The following is a 21541-nucleotide window of genomic DNA, read 5'->3' as shown; positions in this document are numbered from 1 at the left end:
ATATCAAGCTGGCATGGGGGAAGGGGAGAAAGGGGAGAACGAGACTGACTCAAAAGCAGAAAAACCCGAAAAGGCTGTTCCTAGCACTGCAAGCAGGAGAAGAGTGAAGAGTAGTTCAGGAACACAGTGATTAGTGGGGAAACCTAAGAGCACAGAGAAAAGGGTCTGGGCTCCTCCCATCGCAGGGCTGCAGAGGCAATGGAAGCATTTGTGTTGGCAGGAAGGCAGCAGGAACAGGCAGCTCTTTCCTGTTTCGGGCAGCAGAATTCAATGTGGATGTATGCTCCTCCCTGCCAATGGCCACTTGCAGGAAGCTGGACCCGTGTCCAAATCGCCTCCCCAGCCCCATGGGTGCTTAAATAAGATGATGGCAAGATACACAGCCAACATTTTGTTCCACCTTTATTTTAACAATCAGATAAAAACAGAACCATATTTTTAAAAGAGTCATTACATGGCAATTATAAAGTGCATTTTCCACTTGAATGTTGTGTACAAAAATATCTTTTAAAAACAAACATGCAAAACATCCTACAAGGCACTTCCAGGCATAGAGCAAGGAGAGCAACCCCCTCACTTCTATGTTCACATTGGCAATGGAAAAAGGGAAAAGGGGAAAGGCCACAAGTAGTATTTTTAAACTGCTATTGGTCAAATAGTCAGTTCCCAACCTAGCTTTACTTATGGCACTGCTCTTCTAGCTTAGCTTCCACGTTCCTCCCTAAGCACACCCAATGCACAGCCTGAAAACAAGCCCATAAGGAGATCCCACCATCCACAGCACCCCAGACCCACATGCTTTGTTTCAGCTCACAAACAGCTCTCCATAGGCATAAGAAGGTGCCAGGAGAACATGACTTTTCTACAGTCAGTGTCTTACAGCATTAACACCATACACTAAATAAATAAAAAGTATCAGCATCACTCAAACTTGCCTTAAGTTTAAAACCAAGCCAAGCTAGGCAACAGTCCCTCCCGGAGAGACCAGATGCAGGCTCTAAGGGCTGACGTGGGAAGCTGTTAGAACAGAGAAACCAAGCCTGATGAGCTCTTGGCTAGCAAGTAGATTCACCACCTCGACTAAGTGATCAGGCACAGTGGAGACACGCATTGATTTCGTATTTTGAAAAAGCAGCAGTTGAGGGCCAGCTATTCTTCCTGCAAGCTCTTGTCCCTTTTTGATACCCAACAGTGATCCCAGTATCCCTTCTAGGTTAGAGTAAAACAGCTTGTAAGTATTTACACAGTAGTATCCAGAATTAAAAGCTATGTTAACAAAGTTAAGTAGTCTAGCCTGTTGCTTCTCTCCAGCACATCCACAGGCCACTACAGGCACCCAAAATTATATAAAGCTTATGCACTAGAAAAAGTAGTATTTCCTTGACCTCTATTTCTACAAACTGTTCAGCACTCTCCCTTTGAGCTGAGGGATTAAGTTATTCTGCTCAGTTAACACCCCAGAAACTTTAAGAGGCTGTATGGCACTGCCAAGCTCACCACCTCAAGCACACATCCAGAAGACAAGCCACCTCTTTAATCATAGGGATGGCTCACATCTGTGATTTGTCTCACATGCAGGGGTGCTGTCAGGATAACCCCACATCTCACTCTCCTCATGGCTAGTTCTTTGCATAGGTGGGGCAAGCCACTTTTTATGGTCAGAGATGCAAATCTGGGCATTTGCAGGTCAAACTGGCAGATACTGCTCCAACAGTGAGGGGAGCCCAGCACGCTCATCCAGGACAGCCACAGCACTCTCACATGTGAGCAGTGCCACACCTTTAGCTGCCAAGCAGTCCATGGCACAGAGTAACAAACCATTACCAGATCTTAAAAGCAACATCAGTTCCAAAGCCTGCTCATCCCAAAGTATTGCTGGGATCGCACATACCACCCCTTTCTCAGTCAAGGCACTTCCACCACAGTGGGTACACAACAGCCACCTTTGTATACAGGACACAGCCTAGACAGCCATGGGGTCTGTTGGTGTTTAGCTCCTGTAACAAACAAGCAGAGTCTCCTGCACAGGACCCTGGGCCCCAGCTGGGCAAAACTCTGGTTTACCACCCACAGGAGGAAGAAATGCGTTTTCAGGGTCCAGCACAGCCAACTTCAGATGTCCATCAGGGGAAAAAGCATCATTGATCACTTGTGGTTAAAGAAACAGGAAGGTTTTGAAGAAGGCAGTCAAGGATATCAACCACAGCTGTATTACAAGCACCACACAGCTACAGCTAATCTATTTTTGGTAACACCAATGGTATGAGAGATTTTCAAGATCATCTGATATAACAACTGGTGACTAAGCATATCAGATCCTCTCCCACAGGCACATCTCCTAATACGGCCAGCTGTAAGGCCACACTTCCTGTCATCACACTGCATTTTCACTTCCAAAACACACTTTCTGCCTCCAGTAGGAAGGGCCTCACTACAAGGATATGTGCAAAGAGAGGACTCCATTCCTGGCAATCCAACCACACTATTTCCTGACAGGCACGGGCTGGCTTTGCAAGGAGAGCCCTGCAGCTGTAGTACAGCCCACTAACAATATAATACTAGGACATATTTTGAAAGAGCCTTTTAATAATAGGCAGGCAATACAAAGCAGCCGCTACATAGCTTGGACAGGCAATATAAGCACTGTAGTGTTTCCCTGGACACAGCAACTTTACTGAAGAGGAAGAAGTGCTGAAGACACATGAGCAGTCCCTGGTCCTCTGATCATCTGGAAAGCCAGAATTGCTTCTCTGATTATAAGCCCCCTGCCAGCAGAGCACTGCACATCTGGTTTTGCTAGGAGGCTTATGCTAAGCTACACAGAGCCATACTTCTTCCACCCATTCATTCTTCTGTGTTCAGACCAGCCCCAAGGCCTGCAGACACACCAGCAACAGTTACTCAACCTGGGCTTTGTCCTTGGATCAATAGTAGGGCCCAAGCTTCTCGTAGCCTGAATAACTGGGCCACTCAGGAAAGAGGCCATAGGAGCACCGGGGGCTCCCAAACCGGTCAAATGCACTGCCAAAGTCAGGAGCCTGTGGGGGACGGACAGCTTCCTGGGCAGACTTCAGTTCTGACCGTATGATCCTGTAATTTGTGCCCCTATTGTTGTCCCAGTACACCTTCCCATTGCACTCAAAGGAAATGGCAAACTCGACTCTTTCGTGTGATTGAATTCCCTCGGGCAAGCTGATGTCAAAGGAAAATGTGTCCTGATCTGACCCTCCATACATATCCTTGACATACTGGCATGGGTGATCTACAAAGCTTTTCCAGGTGTCAAACGTCATCCGGATCTTCACAGTCTTTTCAAAAGCAAGGTTCTTAACCTTCACCGTTCCCACAATAGATTTCTCCTTTAGCACACAGTTTTCCAGACAGACACAGTCTGTCTGGAGGCGGTTTCTGAAGTCCAGGTAGTCTACAGAGGGCTGAACAAAATCCAGGACAAAGCTGTCCTTCTCTACTGTTGTCAGACCCACGATGTTGTCTATCAGCTCTGTGATGTTGAAAGGAATATCAAGTGGATCTTCAAACTCTGAGAACACCTTTACCATTGTCAGAGCGAAGCCTCTGCTATCTGCAAACGACACCCTCTTCTTCACTTTGTTGTGTGTGAAGGATTTTGCTGCCTCTCCTGGTCCGTTCAGTGCAGTCTTGCTGCTCAGCTGGATGCAGGGCCGCAGTGGCTTGCTTGGCTTTGGAGCAATTTTGCAGGCACACTTCTCTCTTCGCAAGGGTGGAGAGCACAGGTACAGCTGCATTGCTACATCCACAGCCATTGCTTGCTTGTGAGGGAAATAGTCTAATACTCTGGAAGATGAGAAGAAGGGTCAGTTGGTGCTAGAAAACCATTTTAATATGAATTTTGTCAGAAAATTGATATATCACTTCCCCCCCAGCCATCCCAAATAAGCTTGCTTCTTAATTAAAGGCAGGTACTTGCATGGTGTGATTTACAGACACTGTGAGAAACACACTGCAGCAGAAGTGGCAGGACCAGAACATTTCCAATCCAAAGCAAAGCCCATGGCTCAGTCCTGCCCATGCTCACAAAACCCACAGATTATCAAATTTCAATGCTACGTAAAGCAGTATTCCTGCTGCGCTTGCCTCCCTCCAGGAGACATTCTCCTCAGGGCTTCACAAGCTTGTGTAGGAGTAGGAACTCAGTTTGTCACAAGCTGCTGTACACAACTGACTTCACCTCTCATAAAACCCCAGATGTCAGCCAGTTCAGTTGAACTACACACTTTGCTCACCACTGTCCCCCAGAACTGCTCCATCCAAAGTGCCTGCAAGTAGTATTGTAAGGATAGCAACAGTCTGACACAGCAGGAGGGCACCAGCTTAGCCAGCACTGCTCTGGAGCTTTCTTCCCTCCACTCCGCTTTAAAACAAGTGTCAGCTCAGAAGGCACATCAGCCACTTCTATCTCCAGCAGAGTCTGCACCTCAAGCCTCCACAGTGTTTGTGCTAAGCCCCTGGAAAACATCCATACAGCCACAGGTCTCTGCCGAACACAACTCCCCTACCCGAGCTTCACTGAGGCTTTGGAAGCAAGTCCTTCTCCCAGAAGGCCGTGTGCCACTCCACTACAGCCTCTCCTCCAGCACCCAGCCTGTTCCTTCAGGGATGCAGCACCATCTCTCTCTATACATCCACCGTAGGGCACTTTACCAGATGTAGCTCCCAGAACACTGCATCTATCACTCCCTGCCCTTACACTGACATTCAGATGGATGCTTTTGGCAGACTCTTTTGCCTGGCTCTGGATAAACTACTGGATGCATTTATCACACACATCCCCCTTAAATTAACTGTACTGCAGGTGACTTTAAACACAGTATACCCTTAATAAGAATCCTGCTTGGCTGCAGGCCAGGCTTCAAAGCTGCTCCCACCACAGGGCAGGATGAGCCAGCAGCAGTAGCAGTGACCACTGGCCTTGTGATGCAGCAGAGTTCCGGCTGCCAAAGCCATGCACAGCCAGCTCTAGTACTTGACTGCTGCTCCCATGCCAAGAAAAAGCAAGAGCCACACTCTCCAATTCAGTGCTTTAACTCCCCACCCTGTAACACCAACACAGCAGCTCTGAGCAGGCTTTCATAGCATCCACTCAGCAAGGGTATCTGTTTATTCAGAGCACATGTGCCAAGGCTTGCATCCCAACACACCCACCAGCCAACTCCTTCTGCAGTGCCTCCTTTCAGCTCAAGGGCAGCTGCGCTAGACAGACACATCAGATCCACCTAACACTGTCTGCTAACGCTGTTCTGCTCATCTCTACCTGGTTTTACCAAGTTTTTGTTCATACACACTTTATATAGGTCATTTCCTCCTTTAAATTAATGCAGCCTCCAATGCATCTACTCTTACTTGGGTCAGTTCCATCTGCATTGCATCTTTTCCCAGGGAAATTTATTCAGCTGAATTCCTGTAACTTCTGAGAAGTCAGGTTTCATGGCAAGCCTTAGTTATTCACAGTTTTAGAATGAAGAGACCATAAAATACCCAGCCCAACTGCATTGCTTGGGAGCTTTTTTCCAAGCTAAAAACTATAGCAAGAGCTCTTCATAACCAACTATGAGTATGAGCTCTGTGCTTTTATGAACTGTCTTTCCAGCTCATTTGATATCCCAGAGAACTTCTTCTGCACTTGAGAGCCTGCTGATGCTCAGCTCTCAGCCAGAGGCAGGTTTCCCCTTTCGGGGCTGATGAGGATTGTCTTGAACTTCAGATTCTTTGAAGGTGGGAACAGGGATATAGTTTTGAGAGCTCATGCAGGAAAGAAAACTCCAGAAAGCAAACAGTGCAAGGCAGGGAGCCCTATGCAGGTACAGGTGCCAACTCCTTTCCCTTACCCCTCAAAAAGGGAACAAACTCGACTCTGCCTCCGGACTTCTTCCCATAACTTTACCCTCTCCTGAAAAGGATGTCTGTCGCCACTCACTCCTCCCTCCTGTCATTCTACGAAGGAGAATTAAGCCAGAGCCAAGGAATTACTTACACCTCCCTTACGAACCCCTTCGGCTGCCTCCGCTATGCTTCCCACTCTACCTGGGGACAGGCGACCCCTTGCACAGGACTGGGCGTGCAGCACTTGCCGAGCCAAAGTTCGCAGCCGGCTGAAGCAGCACTCGGACGCTCCGCACCCCCTCCTGCTCGCCGCCCCAGGGAAGGCCGGGCCGCCCCGCGGGCACAGCCCGCTTCCCGCAGGCATCTGCCCGGCGGTGTTAACTCGCGACAGCCCGCCCCCTCCGCAACACCAGACAAGCCGCGCCGCCCAGACCCGGGAGAGGCGGCGGAAGAGAGCCCCGCGGAGGGGCAGCCCCGCCGCCCCGGCTCCCGGCTCAGCCGGGGGCTGCAGGAGCCAAGTCGCAGGACCCCCTTTTCCCCCAGGAACAGCACCGCGGCGGGGAGCGCCAGAACCGCTCCCGCACAAGCGAGGGAGCTGCGACCCCGAGCAGGAGGGAGGCAGGGAAGGCAAAAAGGAAGAGGAGCAGCATTAGCGCCGGGGGCCGCGGCGCACCCGTACCTGGTGCAGTGCATGGGGCCGGTCCTGCAGCACCGCCGCGTGCCCCGCCAGCGCCGGGCCGGCCTCTTAAGGGCGCCCGGCCCCGCCCCAAGGAGCGGCAGCCAATCAGCGCGCTTCGAGCGAGGGCGCCCCGCACGCGAGGGGGCGGGGCGGGCCGGTGGGCGGGGCCGCGGTGTCCAGCGGGTGCTGAGGGGCCGGGGAGGGACGGCGGGTCCGCCCGGCGGGGGAGCTCCGGGGGCTGCGCCGCGGCTCCCGTGTGGGGGCACCTCGCCGAGCAGCCCCGCCGCTCCCCACCCCACGGAAGGGGAAGCTCATTGTGGTAGAAGTGACAAGCTCTGTGTCAGGCTTCAGCTGGCCGCAGCCCCTCACTATCCGTCGGCTCCTGCGCCAGGTTGCTGTCCCTATGTGTCCGGAATCACAGAATCAATTTGTTGGAAAAGACCTCTGAGATCATTGAGTCCAACCTATGACCGAACACCACCATGTCAACTAAACCACAGTACTAGGTGCCACATCCAGTCTTTCCTTAACGCCTCAGGGAGTGTGACCAACTCCCCGGGCAGCCCACTCCAATGTCTAACCACCTTTTCTGTGAAGAAGTTCCTTCTAATGTCCAACCTAAACCTCTCCTGCTGCAGCTTAAGACTGTGTCCTCTTGTCCTGTCAGGGATTACCTGGGAGAAGAGGCTCCTTTCAGGTACTTGCAGACAGTGATTAAGGTCTCCCCTGAGCCTTCTTTTCTCTGGACTAAACACCCCCAGCTCCCTCAGCCGCTCCTCAAGAGAACTTGTGTTCCAGACCCATCACTTGCCTTGTTGCACTTCTCTGGACCTGCTCCTGCACCTCAGTTTCTTTCCTGAATTGAGGGGCCAGAAGTGAGAACAGCAGAGGAGGCTTTCCAGACGCCACAAGTAAGCAGCCAAACCCATGAGAATCTGCTCTTGAGACAGGAAAGCCTTTTTGGGGCACCAATCTTCCTGTCTGAGCTGGCCCAGGGTGTTTGGGTGCTCAGGGCTGGGTGGGGAGGAGGGTAACTCTCACACTCATATCTTTAGCCACAGCCCCAGGCCTGTGCTGGCCCTGGGTGGAAATCTCCAGAGGATACTCAAAAATCTGCTTTCCAGACAATATTTACAATGTGCAGTGGAAAAAAATGCTTTTTTTTTTGTAGAGGTGGCTTCCCTCCCTGAGGAAAAAACACCAACAGGGCCTGTCTGGCAAAGAGATCAGCTCCATGGGAATCCCTATCTGGCACATGGGCAGAACTGGAAAGGTGTTTCCAAGATCCTGAAAACATCTGCCAGGTGAGTCGATGCTCTGTCATAGATCTCCACTGCTTTGCAGGGCCAGCTGGGCCAAGGGGTCTTCCCAGCTGTTCTCCTGCCTCCAGTTCCCATTTCTGCTCCTTGTGTCCATGTCAGCACAGAGCCCAATGTCCTCAATAATGTGGAAAGTGTGCATGGAGCTGGCCTCCCTGCCAGGGGAGTGGCTCTGTGGACAAACGCCACCTCCATGGGCAAGCAGCAGAAGCTGTAAAGCCTGCTGGAAGGTAGGAAGGTGCATTTACCTTCTCCCCATGGTAGTAGTGGGAATACTTTTTGTGCCACATCTAGCTTCTAACTGCACAGCTGCGAGCAATGCTGCTCTCTCTCACCTTCCTTACAGAGCAGAAAAGCAGGATTGAAGTGTCAACATTTGTTTTCCATTAACTTGTGGAAACACAGACAGCTATTGTTAAAGCTGGAGACTTCCTGCTGGAAGCTGACATTTAATAAACTTATTACTCTGCAAGGCAAAAGGATTCTGTTGGGGGGAAAAAAGCTGCACTTTTTTTGTTTTATAAACTCTTTTTTGGTAAAAGCAATGGTAATATTTAAAGTTGGGGAGAGAAAGCTGAAAGATGTACCCATTGCAGGAGTGTTGCAGACTTACAGTAATATTTCATGTGCTGAGGGTATGGTGGGATTTTAGCATGTGTTACTTAATGACAGGGTTTACAGCAGAAATGAGGAGACCCATGTTCAGATTTCCCCAGGAGCAACAGGCAGACATGGGATAAGGTGGTCATGGCCCGGATCCCCTCCAGTGCTGCCCCCCCTTCTCCAGGCAGAGCCACTGCCTCCTGGCTCAGTGGCACTGGTCCAGAGAAGTTCAGGTGGAAGCGGTGGACTTAATGGGATGAGTCCCAAAACTGGTGGAAGCCCTGATCTGACTCAAACTTGTCACTCTGGTCCGCCACAAGTTTCTCCTGCTCCTTGCTGGCAGCTCGGCACCACGGAGGTGCTGAGGGAGATGCTGGTTCCTCTGTGCTGTGCGGGCTGTGCCCAGCCAGCCCCAGCACCAGGCACGGAATGCACACGAGGTGGCTCAGGGTGCATGTCTGCCCCTGTTTGCCATGAGTGGGGCACGGTGTTTCACAACTGTGGCTCGGTGTTTGCCCCTGAAGCAAAGGTAGGTGGAAGCCTGGGCAGGGCATTGCGGCAGACTGTGGACACAGTCTGTTATCTCTGGGAAGCTGAGATAGCGGCTATATTTAGCTCCATGCTAGGCCCTTGTGCAGTGGTCTTTGTGATTTCCCCACAGCTTTCCACCCCTCCTGCCTTGCTGAGAGATGAGAAGAGCTTGTTCCCTGGCATGAGGAAGAGGCTGCACACTGCTTCTCTCTGGGGGAGTGTTGCAGAACTAGTCCCATCCACAAAAGACAGCTCTGGAAGGAGGGTCCCTCTCTCTCATCATGTCTCACCTGGGTTTCCTTCCTCATTCAATGAGTATTTACCCCAGCACATCCTGGTACAGGACATGGTGGCTCCTGCACCTCTTGGATGCAGCCCTGCTGGTTTGCTGCAGGGAGGATGAGCTTCTCTGCCCCTCCTGAGGGGCCCTCCTTCCCCTGCCATGCTCCCTCAAGAGCCATCTCTACCAGCAGGCTTGAGTCGGTCCTCAGGGACCCTTCCTGGTCCTGCCACCTCCTCAGTGCCCTGCTGGAGACATGGGTGGATGGAGCATCTTCTCCTTCTTGTTGGGAACCTGCAGGCTGCTGCGACAGCTCAGCTTCCCAGCAGCTGGCTAGTGGGCAGTCCCAGCAGGAAAGGGGAGAGGGGCCAACAGTGTTGTGCAATGTGTCCACACCACATCAGGCTGCAGGGCCAAGGCTCAAGGGCGAGGGCTGTAAACCAGTGGAGTGGCTGATGTAACAGGGAGCTGTGCAGGGCCTGCTGCCATGGGGCACCCCATCCCATACCTCATGCCCTCTGCCAAATCAGCAGCCACTTCCCACCCCTTTTAGGTTTCATGAGACTCAGCAGCTGATGGGGAGAGACCCAGTGAGCATCCTTGCTGAGCAAAAGCAGAGCAGGGCTTGGCTGCAGAGGCCAGCTGGCCAGTGGCCACTGGTCAATGTCTGTGCTTGCTGGCCAGCCAGCACTGACAGCTGCTTGGCCAGCTATGGCCAGTGTGACAGAAAGCTGTAGGAAACATGGACTCCCTCACCATCAACTTGGTAACTGCAGTCAGCTTGGTACCTCTCACCATCATCTGTAACTGTGTGCTGAAGCCTGATGTGTTGCTTGGGAGCTCCTTGTGCTCCCAGGCCCCAGTCCAGCTTCTCTAGTGTCACAGCAAACAGCTTCACCTAAGGAAAGACTTGAGAAGACCTGTTGGGTGATGGGATTCCCCTTTTTTTTCCATAGGTCTCAAACTCCTGTGTCTGTCCCAGGCAATTAAGCAAAGATCATTCGACGTGCCCCAGTATCAAAGGAAATCCCACTCTTGGCTAAGGCTCTTGACTGTGCCTTGGGGAGCTGTGCTCCAGGGCAGAGGCCCCTCTGCTTCTCCTGTCCAGAAATGAGAAGCTGCTTCAATATACTGGCTGCAGGCCTGAGGTGGGGTATTTATCTTGGCATGGCTCCCTTTGGATCTCGTGTGCACCCATGGTCAAACACCCTGTGGAATGTGTACTCTGCCCACTGAAGACCATGGCACCTTCCCTTCCAGCCCAACATGCACAGCGAAGATGGTGTTGGGCCAGATACAAAGCCTGGCCTGGTACTGTGTGCTGTAGAGAAAGACTGGGTATTACAAAACCATGCTTCTTAATATCAAAAATGCCCAACAAGAGAGACCTTGAAAATCCTTGCAAAAAAAAGAGGGAAATTATGGGGGAATGAATGAAGGTAAATTAGCTACAACAAATGCTTTAAGGAAAGCTGCTACTTAGAGAGAAAAAGGGGAATGGGCTTTCAGCAAAGGAAGAGCTCAAAGGTCAGCACAAGGAGACAAATGACAGTAGAGAAACCAAATGACAGACAGACAGGACCAACAAAGAGAGAAGTCCTTGGCCTGGAGTACAACGTGCTTGTTGAAAATGTTTTAGCAGTGCTAAAGTGAGGCTGGGTACCAAGCTGGAAAAATCTCTTCTCCAGAGACCGGGACCCAAGAGTGGGTGAGTCCCTGCAGGAAGAGAATGGTACGTCCTGCTTTTTCAACATATATAATGTTCTTTTCAGAGAGCTGCTCAAGGTCCTTGAGCAGGACTGCCTTCCTGCAGTCTACAGAATTCATTCCCATCAGTGAGGTTATGGAAAAATCGTAGCAGTAGAAAGGAGGTTGGTTGTCTGTCCCAAGATTGCATAAAGCAGTACAACAACTGTGTACCCATCCTTACTTCTTTTTTCTTGAGAGCATCCCTTCCTCTACTGAACATGCCCTGTGGGAATGTCTGGCTTGACCTCCCAGAAACTGTTCTTTGTTGTGTGTCCTGGGTTGCAGTGTATTCTATTACCATCCTCAGGAGCTGTTGAAATCAGGTGGGGCAGTGTTTCCTTGCCTCCTCCCCCCAGACTATCTTTCTGTTAATTGCCCATCATTGTCCTGCCACCTGACTCAGAGATAACTCCCTCCGGACTATCTTCTGTTAATGAGCTTAATCAACACTTGGCCTCATGACTCATCACCCCATTGTGAGATGCTCCACCCAGAGGGAGGAACCAAGCATCCCATCGTGGATATAATCTGGGACTCTGACCACCAGAGTCATCCCCCTTCCCACTGGATTTCCAGAGGACAGGAGCTACACAGCCACCATTGGACTTTCTGAGGAAGAGCAGACTGTTTTACTACAGGATCACTGCTTCAGAGGACTGCAGCCACCATTCTACCAGACTGCTACCACCACCCTGTCTAACAGGGTGTCAGGTTGTACCTTGACTCTGTCAGTTTGACAGTGTTTTCTTTTACTTTTTTCCCTTTTCTTTAAATTCTATTAAATTGTTATTCTGACTTGGTGCCTCCCACTGGTTTATTTTCAAACTAGTACATTGTGCTTCAGCAGTTGCAGAAAAACATGGTGGTTTTCTATCCCTTCTGATGTTTGTTTGAACCGAGGAGTACCTGGTTGTGCAGATACTATGTGTAAAAAAAAAAAAAAAATCTGTAAACAGGAAGGAAGAAAGGAGCATAAAGACACAGTTTGGATTAAAACCTCAGATCCTCCAAATTCCCCATGTGCTCCTGCAGGAGAGAGACAGCAAGGGCTGGGCTGGAGTGGCAAGAGTAAGAAAAGGAATTTGGGCTGTTTCAGTGGATGCACTAGTGTGATCGCAAATCCAGAGGGATGCTCAGCTCCTCTCAAGCAGGCTGAATCAGCCCAGCTGCATTGACAGCTTGCCTGTTTTATACCATACAGGTATCCAACTGGCTGAACTCGAACCTGCCCTAGATGCATAAATCATAGTGAAGCAATGTATGTTTTAACTTTGGTGCCCTACAAAGTCTGCAAACTTTATCTGGTGGGGCAGATGTCTTGGGAACTTGTGTGTATCCAGGCTGGGGACTCTGAGGGCTTATCTTTGCACAAGAGACTCTGCTTTGCCTGAAAGCCACTTGTAGGCTGATGAAGGCTGGGACAGAAAAAGCCAGACGGAGGAGTGCATGTAGTTCTTGAAGATAAATATGATCCTAAGCTCCTTTCAGGGGTTCATACCCTTTAGCTGAGCCTCTCTGAGTATCCAGGCTCTCTGCTGCAGCAGAGAATGGTCCATCCCTCCATGAAGCATTTTGTCTCATCTACAGATTAGTGTCAGTGAAAGATGAGATCTGTTGCTTTCTGGACCTGCTTATGTTTGTGCATTCGCTATAGAGAGAATCTGAAAATCAGCAGGAGCAAGATGCCTGACTTTTAAACAGTATCCTGAGCAAGTGCCAAAGGCAATGTCAGTGGTAAAGGCAAAAGCTCAGGGTGCTGAGGAAGGAGGTCAGCTGAAGCCACTCCAGTCATCAGCCTTTGCATTTTTTGAAAATGTTTTTCAAGTGTAACCTGGCCTTTTTATTTGGAAGTTTTAATTTAATCCCAGGTGGGCAGAAGTTATATTCAAGGATTTTTACCCAATTAACCAGAATCTTGAAGTTTCCTTCTTGCAGAAACTAACTGCTAGCAAAACTTACCCCTCTCTGGGGATCATGTACTTCTGAAGTTGCACAATAAATGCTACTAAGTAGGTCACTTGAGAGCCCAGCTTTGGAACATACAAATGCTTCCAGTGTCTGCAGGTACCTTGTCATTGCCTCATCTTCTGAGCGCTTAGGATCCTGCAGAGACATCTCTCTCCCTGCCTGATCTTACAAGATCCAGCTAATCTCATCTCCACCTCACAGGATTATGCACAGCGTCTTTGCACCGCATCAAGGACTTCTAAACTTGGATTGGATGAAGCACATTTAGGAAATGTGCCTGCAGACAAGAGGCACACCCAGGGCAGGAATAACTCTTAACGGGATCTGGAAAGCGGGCTAGCTATTCATAGGAAGGTTGCCTCTGTCTCTGGCTGGGGAGGAGGGAGTCAGGCCATCAAATGATACGGTAAGCAGTGTTCCAGTGCTGACAGCTGGGAATAGCTCATGTCCCGAGCCCACAGAGCCTGCGAGCATTTTTGTCTGTCTCTTTTAGCTCTCCTCCTCCTCTAGTCTTTGCTCATCTCATATTACTGATCTAATCAGCTTCCCTTCATCAGCAGCTACTGGGACCCTGCTGTGGCTGAAAACCAGAGTAAAGAAAATGCAACGTCCTCCCAAAACTAAGACAAACTGCTTGGTGTCTCTCAAGCTTCCCTAAATGCTACTGATTCCTGAGCAGAAGTTAAAGTGCTGTAAGGCAAGTCAAGATGGTGCAGACACAGCAGGTGGTGAAAGAGAAGGTCTTTGGCTTTGTAAATAAGAGACCAGCTTATAGTGATTTGAATCGAGTGGCACTAGCAAAACTGTAAAAAACAGCAATAGTCAGGGGCTGCAGGAAAATCACAAAGTTGAAATAAATATTATTATGGTTTTGAAAGTCACCACAAGTAGGCTGGGAATTCAATTTGCTGATTTATCTATTCCTTAAAAAGGAGAGACAAATCTAGAAGAGGTGAAATAGTATGTAGCAGGTGAACACCTTGGGGTTTGGTCTTTTTTCACCTTCAGGACTGCAGTGGTAACTCAGGTGCTTTTCCTGAAAGCCAAATGCCACAATAGGCCATCTTTCCTAATTTTTCAAAAATACTTTGACCCCCACTGCATTAGTCCAATTTTGCGCAGTACCACTCCATCAAAACTCATAGTGCAGTGGTGAAAAACTGCAGACAGTAGTACCAAATACTCTGCACTAATTATTTCCATTCATCTAAGGGTTACTTCAGAATACAAAGTCTTCAGGCTCCCAGGGAAGCAACAACCTGGAAAAGACCAAACACTGTTTTCTGAGGCTGGTTGCTGTAACCTTATCATCTGAGACTCTCAGAGCACTTTGGATCTCCTCAAGAGCATGTTCCAGAGACAGGAAGTTGCTGTCACATCCTGGAGATGGGCTGTATATCTAAGCTGGCTGCCCCACAGAGCGATGACCCACCTCAAACCCTGCCAACTTTCTCAGATCTCTGTGATTGCTTAGTCGTGAAATTGCTCAAGTCCAGTCTTCTGACTTTGCCTTCCTCAAGGTCTGGTTGGTTCCCCTCCCTCTGCTGGGTGGATCCTCCTTGGGAGTGTTTACAATGCATAATGCAGCTCAGGTTGTGGCTGATGTGAGCTGGTTATGAGCGGTTTGACAGCTTTGAGACAACCTTTAAAGCCCTTGGTCCCACAGCTTCTAGAGTTGTGCCTGTGGTAGAGTTTGCTCAAGTAAGGAATTTGCTTAGGTCCTCCATGAGGTAGGCAGAGTTAGCTCAATCAAATTAAATAACCAAGTACTGTTTGTTTAACAGCTTAACTCAAGCTGCTTGTGGCTTCCCTGGCAGCCAAGGCTGATCCAGCCTGTGCAACAGCACGACTGGGGCTTTGCACCATTCCTGTCCAGGGAACCACGTGCGGGACGGAGCTACCCTGGCACCCAACCTGCCTCCAAGATTTTTAAAGCCTCTGCTTAAACGTGAGTTAGAGCAGCTATAAATAGCAGACAGTGGCCCCTGGTTAACCCAAGGGCTTTGATTGTGGAACTGGCTCAGTGTGTGAATGATTGGCTGCTCACAACCTCAGCTCTCATATTGACTGGGGGCCAAGTTCATCAGTACTCCTGGTTTATTACTGCCTTGTAGTCTGGGTAATGGAGGGGTGGGAATATGTTTCATTTGACACATGCAAATATGAAAATACATATCTGTCTATTATATGGCAATAAAAATGCTTGTACTTAATTACAACATACAATTCATAATCAAAAATAATAAAGCATAAATTTCAAATTAAGACTTAAGTGCAAAGCAATCTGTAATTGCTAAAATTGAATAATATAATTACAATAAATCTCTTGATAAAGGGTTGGAAGCAGCTGCCTTGGGGAGGGGAGGATGCTTGACACCAACATTGCAAGGCAGGAAATGTCCCCATCTGGTATGGATGCTGCAGTGCATAGTCTGTCACGGATTTGACCACTGCCTACCACAGTGCTGCTGGCCCCCAGCATTTCTTATCTGCATGAGCACACATCCTATTTATTGAGCGGACTTCCTTTGTTTTGCAGCTCACTCTCCCTTATGAGTGTGTTATTGTCTTATGGTCAGACATTGTGGTTGTAATGCACAGCACTCCAGGTTTAATTGCTTTCTCAGTGTCATTCCGAAGTTTGAGTATCTTAAATCATTGTCAGGGCTGTGTTCGCTGCTGCCAGGCACTGCCAAGGCTGTTTGTGAAGCACTGTGCCCAGTCTGTGTCCCCAGTGTGAGACAAATGGTGACAGGCTTCAGCCCAGTGGCTGCCACCAGACTGGAGCATGTGGCATATAAGGAGAGACCAAGGGAGATGGCTTCTTCAACACAGTGGAGAAATCGCCAATAGAGCCCCAGGTGCCTCTTCCACTGTGTGAGAGGTAGACAGTGAATGCAGAGCCAAACCTTCTCAGAGATGCCCAGTGAAGGGACAAGAGCCAACAGGCACTTCTGCAACACAGGGACCTCTGATGAGACAGGTGGAAACCACTGCTCCAGAACAATGGGATGGCAGTACATGGCCCAGAGAGGTGGTGGCACCTCATCCGTGGGGACCAATGAAGTCTTGCCTTGGCCCAAACATCCTGAGCTGACTGTGAGAGTGTCCCTCACACAAGGAGTGAGGATGGGACAGACACCTCCAGAGCACCATTCCACACGTATCCATCCATGATTGTATGATTATATTTCCCCATTTGAAACTGTTGCCCGCTGAAAGCATTGATGGCTACGGAGTCCCCTGATGTGGTCTGTGGGAGTTCACAGACCCATCTCAGTGGACCAACGCTCTCACAGGAGCAGGCGAAAACCCACAGTGCTTAAAATTAAGAGTATGTGCTACAGTGAGCAAATACAGAATGATGAGAGGCAGACAAGACATGGAGAAATCAGTTATCAGTGTGGCATGGAATCCAGCAAGATATCCTAGTCTAAGGTAAACACATGCGTCCCTTGCTAATACAGAGATATCTTCTTATTCTGCATAAAGCAATTAAGCCTCTCTGCAGGTTGTGCACAAGTGAAGTGGCCCACAGACCTTTGCCCACAGTGCACGATGTGGCTCTTGCACCTCTAAAGATTCCTGCCTGCCTTTGCTCCCACTGCAGACCAGATGGCATCCTGCTGGGTACCACTTTTCCCCACAATATGCTCAGCTGCCATCTGCACTGCTGTCTTAAGTAAGTTTGGCTGGTTTGTTTCACTACTCGCTCTGGTCTAAGACTTTCTATGTGAATGAAGATCATATCAGGGATCCTGTCAACCCATCAGCTGCTAGCAAGAGACCACTCTTATTTTTTCCACTTGTAAAGGAGGTGTATGTAAAATATGCCACTCCCTGTCACAGGACCTTGTGGATGCTAAAAACTGATGTAAGTTCAAAAAGGGACCAGGTATATTCACAGAATCAAAAATGCCACTGTTGCCTGCAAAGACACTCCCACCTTTCCAGGAAATCTTTCATCTGCGAATCAACCTGCCTGGGAAAGTAATCAGAAGTGAAATCACAACAGGCTTGCCAGCATTTCTCTTCCTCTGCCATAGCTCTCTCCCAGACAAGGTGAGGGGAAAGATGGACAACACTTGAGCTTAAGGTTTCACAGAAAATCTTACTCAGTGTCACAGGTATATTGGAATTTCTCCCTAGAAGTCTTCACAGAAGGCAAAATTCTATGGGGAGAGAGGGATAGATGCAGAGCAAAGAGCAAGACAGCCCAGCTCTTCCTCCCTACCTGAGGGCTTCTGTGTAGAAACACAGAATTGCTGAGGTTGGAAAAGATCTTTAAGATCATCAAGTCCAACCCTTAAGCCAGCACTACCAAGTTCACCACTACACCATGTCCCTAAGCACCACATCTACATGTCTTTTAACATCATCTAGATGTTACACTCAGCAGGTGAAAGCCATATTCTCTGATTTTGGTGGTCAGACAATCACAAACAAGATCATTTGGTGTTAAAAGTACCAAGGCTGCCACTGAGCCAATAAATTAGCAGCACCATTCTATGGTAAGTTTGGCCATACGCTGAACTGGCAGTCTTTCAGTGAACCCTTGGGATTTTCAAATAGCTTGAAATCACCTGTGGAGACAAATAGTGACAGGCATCCTCATGCTCCCCCACCTACATGCTTCATCTGGAGAACCCAGGAAGCACTGGTAACTCCAACCCCCCTGTACTGGGAAAGCTGGGACCAGTAGCAAGGGCAGTGGTGAGCATCACTGGCATAAAACTTGAAGATGCCTGCCCTGTGGCAGGTGAAATGAGTCTCTGCTTGATAGTGCACAGGGCCATGAGAAGTAACAGCCTAAGTAAGAGTCTGATTTCTGTGATCCTCTAAGCCAAATTATCATCCAAAAGCTGTCCTTTTGTCAACACTGGCACCCCAACTTCTGTGCAGCTGGCTCAGTGCCTGGACAGGGAAGGGCCCAGATGTGGGCTAGTGGCATTTGAGCTCGAGGGCTCACATGTCTAGAAAAAGCCTGATAAGAGCCAGGAATGCAAGTGGTCCTGAAATAGGGTAAGGGCAGCTGGGGAGTGCCTCATATGGATACATGGGCTGGGGCATTGGGGCTTGGTATGCAAGGAGATGACACCTGCCCCACACAGTGTCACATTTCACTCCCGAGATGACTCACATGGGGTGAGTGACATGTGCTGTGTCTCAAAGGCACTGTGGAGACTGCCCTTGGCCTGTCCTACACAGAGCTGCAGGAGGAGGGGGGTCATTTTCCCCAGTAGTTCCCAGAGCTTGAACAAGCCTCCATGGAACTTTGAGTGATGAAGAGTGGCCCTGACTGCCAAGCCATGCACAACAGACAGCCCTTCGAATTGTGTGGCATGTGCCCCATGTGTCAAATGCAAAAACCTTGCTGTCCATGTCATCTAAGAGGTCCCCAAGCTTGGCCACCATGGTAGGGCCCCAGAAGGTGCACAGCCCTCCCTGGCCTCCCTCTGGGATGTCCCAGGACTATGATGAGGAACAGCTCTCCCTGCTGCCCTTCCAAGTTCTCCAGCCTCAGTCTTTGCCTCCTTGGGTGAGGTTTTGGAGATACAGCCAGCCACAGCATTCTCATAATGAGTTGCTATTCTGTTGGCCTAGTTTGGGGAACGTTGTAGGGAAAGAGGACAAGATGGTTTTCCTAAGTTTCCGTCTCTCACAGGTGGTGTTTATAATCATCCTGTCCACAGGCAATCTGGAGTTTGGGCTGAAGCGTCTGACCCAAAGCCAGTCCAGACATTGCCATCAGAGCAAGGTGTAGATTCAGGGGCAGATCAAAGTCAGGTTTCAGCTCCAAAGAGTGGAGCAGTGCCTGGAGGCTCCTTCATGGTTTGTCTTTCCCATGCTGGATGGGTTTTGCTTTTACCAGAGGCTGTGACCCAGTTTGTCTTTCAGTGACCAGGTCTGACAGTGACCGAAGATCATCCAAAAGAAGCCCCTGAGCTTTCCTGAGCTCTTTTACTGGGTTGTCTGAGATATCTTGATCCATGGGTCCCAGCACAAGATAAGGCAAACTCCTTTCTGGGGCAAGCTAGAGACTGCAAGAGACAGGCATGGGCTGGCATCTGGGAGAAGCATGCTAGATAAGCCCAGCACCAAACAACGTGGCAGCCAGCTACTGTGTGCCATGTGAGTATTGGAGATTATTATTTAACCTATAAGTAAATGTCCTCCTATCTTGCTCTTCCTTTCGTCTTGTGAAAAAGGATTTTCAAGCTCTCTCTAATTTGTTTTAGTTGTCTAATGCCTTTCAGTCTCCCCCTGGAGTCAGCTTGGAGGAAAAAGCAAGTGGGCGCTCATGTTGAGCAGTTGTAGCCAACAAAGACATGTGCTCCATGGGCATTGTTGCCAAGTGCCCTGTGCTGGTTGTGGGTGCTCTTTGGGGTGCACAGCGCTAATGTCTGATTAGTTCAGTCTTAGCTCCAGGCTTCAAACAAACATGGTGAGCAAACGCCTCCCAGAAGATGCCTCCAGCAAGCAGCACTGTGGCTTTCCCTCTCATCCCTCTGGGGACTGCAAGATTTCCTTTTCCCTTGCTGTCTGGACTTCCTGGGAGGTCGTTGCTGATCCACCTCAGGCACAAGAAGCTATACCTTAAGCAAGTGCCTCTGTGCAGCCCTTTCCTCAGGGTCTCTGTCACCGCAGAGTTTAGTCTAACTCAGACTTTCCCTCTAGGCAGGCCTGGAGGATGGCAGCAGAAACCCGTAGTTCCCTTCTTGCAGACGCAAGAGGAACGTGGGAGCCTCAGCTCAGCAGAGGCTGAAAGACTGGCACAGTCCATTGAGTAAAGTGCCTGTTTCATATCCAGTGGAGATGCAATATAACATGCCAAAAGTTCTCTGCCAGCAATCCTATCCACAAACTCAAATTTTTGGGAAACCAACTGCAAACAGTATCCCAGCATTCACCTTCTTTCTGCTCCTGGCTCACTTTGCTTCCATTCTCTCTTCCCCATGTAGTGGGGCAAGAGCAAAGTGAAACAAGGGCTGAATGAAGCAGTAGAAAGTTTTGCTACATCCACAGAAGTGCAGGAAACTGAGTGTGGCCAAAAGCCAGAAATGGGGCATCAAGGAATTTCAGACTAAATCACCTTAACTCTGCCCAGTGCTGAGCCAATGGGAGAAGTCCCTCTGCTTTGCCCAATGGCAGGATTGAGACGGTGAAACAGGGGATCTGCAGAAAGGTCTTGAAACTCCCCTGTGGTAGGTGGTACAGGACCCAGTGGGGCCTTTCCCTGCCTAGTTTGGAGCATCCCCTTCCCTCATTGCATGGGGAGCAGAAAGTCTGTGCTTGCTGCTGATCACATGGAGATGGTGAGTGTGTGACTGTGCTCTTTAGCAGATCTGGCCCCATGTGACTGGTATTTCTTTCCAGAATTTACTATTCTCTTGTATTCTATAATGTTCAATGATAATTTTCACTTGATTTTGAAGTATTGAATTGTTAGGCAGTACATTAAACATTCAATAAATGTCACTAATTGCAACACCCGCAGAAATATCATATATTACAATGTTTTAATCCAATCTGTAATGCTCTGATGACAGAAGTTATTTGCCAATATTTTGAAGTCAGGCAGAGTGATTGGGAAGAGCGTCTACAGCTTCCAAGTTTATATCTAGGCCTCAGATGGAAACAAGTACCAGGTTTATGCTGAGCAGGGCTGCTGAATAGTGTGGTGAGCTCTGTACCTGTGCCTGCGCAGCCCTGGAGCACAAAGCGAGCACAGACCCCTGCCTGACCTTCAGCTGCAGCTGGAGAGAGGAGCCACCAGGCACCAGACTCCCATCTGTGAAGAAACTTCTCCCTGGCATCCTGCTGGGATGCAGCCAGGCCTTGGCAGGTGCTTAATTGTCTCTCAGGTATCCTCAGGATGAAATATTTGTGCCCTGCCGGGCTGGTATGGCTCAGCAGCAGCTACATAACAGCAAACCCTGGGTGTCTGCACTGAGACTGAGCATCTTACTTCATCCCTTCATCCAGAGATGGGCAGGTGCACTCGAGGAAACATCTGGCAGCTGGTTTCACAGTAGTCCTGCAAGACCAAAGTCTCACTCCTGCTGTTTTACTTTTTGCTGCCATGCTGGGGCTGTTTTGATAAGCCACAATTATTTACCATGGCCTCTGGAAGTCCTGCTGAGCTGTGCTGTGCTGTGCTCTGCCCTGGAAGCTGCCTGGATTTGGGCCTCTCACTGAGGCTGGGAGATGCTGGCAGGCTCAGACAGACTGAGCTCCTGAGTGTGTAACCCCAGGGTTATCTCTGAACGACCAAAGAGCCTGGCAGGTTGTATGCAAGTGCAGCTAATAGGGGGGGAGGTTTCACAGCCCTTGAGCTTTTCCCAATTACTTTCTGCCTTTTTTATTGCTTTTATCATCTCCCCAAAGGGCCTGGGACTGCCTTAATTGGAGATGGGGGCCCTGATGGTGGGTTAAATATGTGCTTTTTCTTCATGAATAAGGCAATCTATATCCTGGCATAGAATCATAGTCATAGAATATACTGAGTTGGAAGGCAGTGACAAGGATTCTCCAGTCCATCTCCTTGCC

General features: G+C 49.4%; 1 protein-coding gene across 1 annotated transcript; it reads right to left on the bottom strand.

The window, feature by feature from the left end:
- Positions 1–376: 376 nt before the first annotated feature.
- Positions 377–6617, bottom strand: PPP1R3B (protein phosphatase 1 regulatory subunit 3B). The gene is made up of 2 exons (XM_039551413.1): positions 6542–6617; positions 377–3816 (listed from the first exon to the last, which is right to left on the bottom strand). Exons 1-2 carry the CDS (start codon positions 6553–6555, stop codon positions 2925–2927), a joined length of 906 nt encoding a protein of 301 aa, XP_039407347.1. The 5' UTR covers positions 6556–6617; the 3' UTR covers positions 377–2924.
- Positions 6618–21541: the final 14924 nt, after the last annotated feature.

Source organism: Corvus cornix, chromosome 4 (genome assembly GCF_000738735.6).
Source record: "Corvus cornix cornix isolate S_Up_H32 chromosome 4, ASM73873v5, whole genome shotgun sequence".
In the NCBI taxonomy this organism is placed as follows: Eukaryota; Metazoa; Chordata; class Aves; order Passeriformes; family Corvidae; genus Corvus; species Corvus cornix.
Note: the sequence above shows the minus strand (reverse complement) of the source record. Positions and strands in the feature narration are given on the sequence as shown.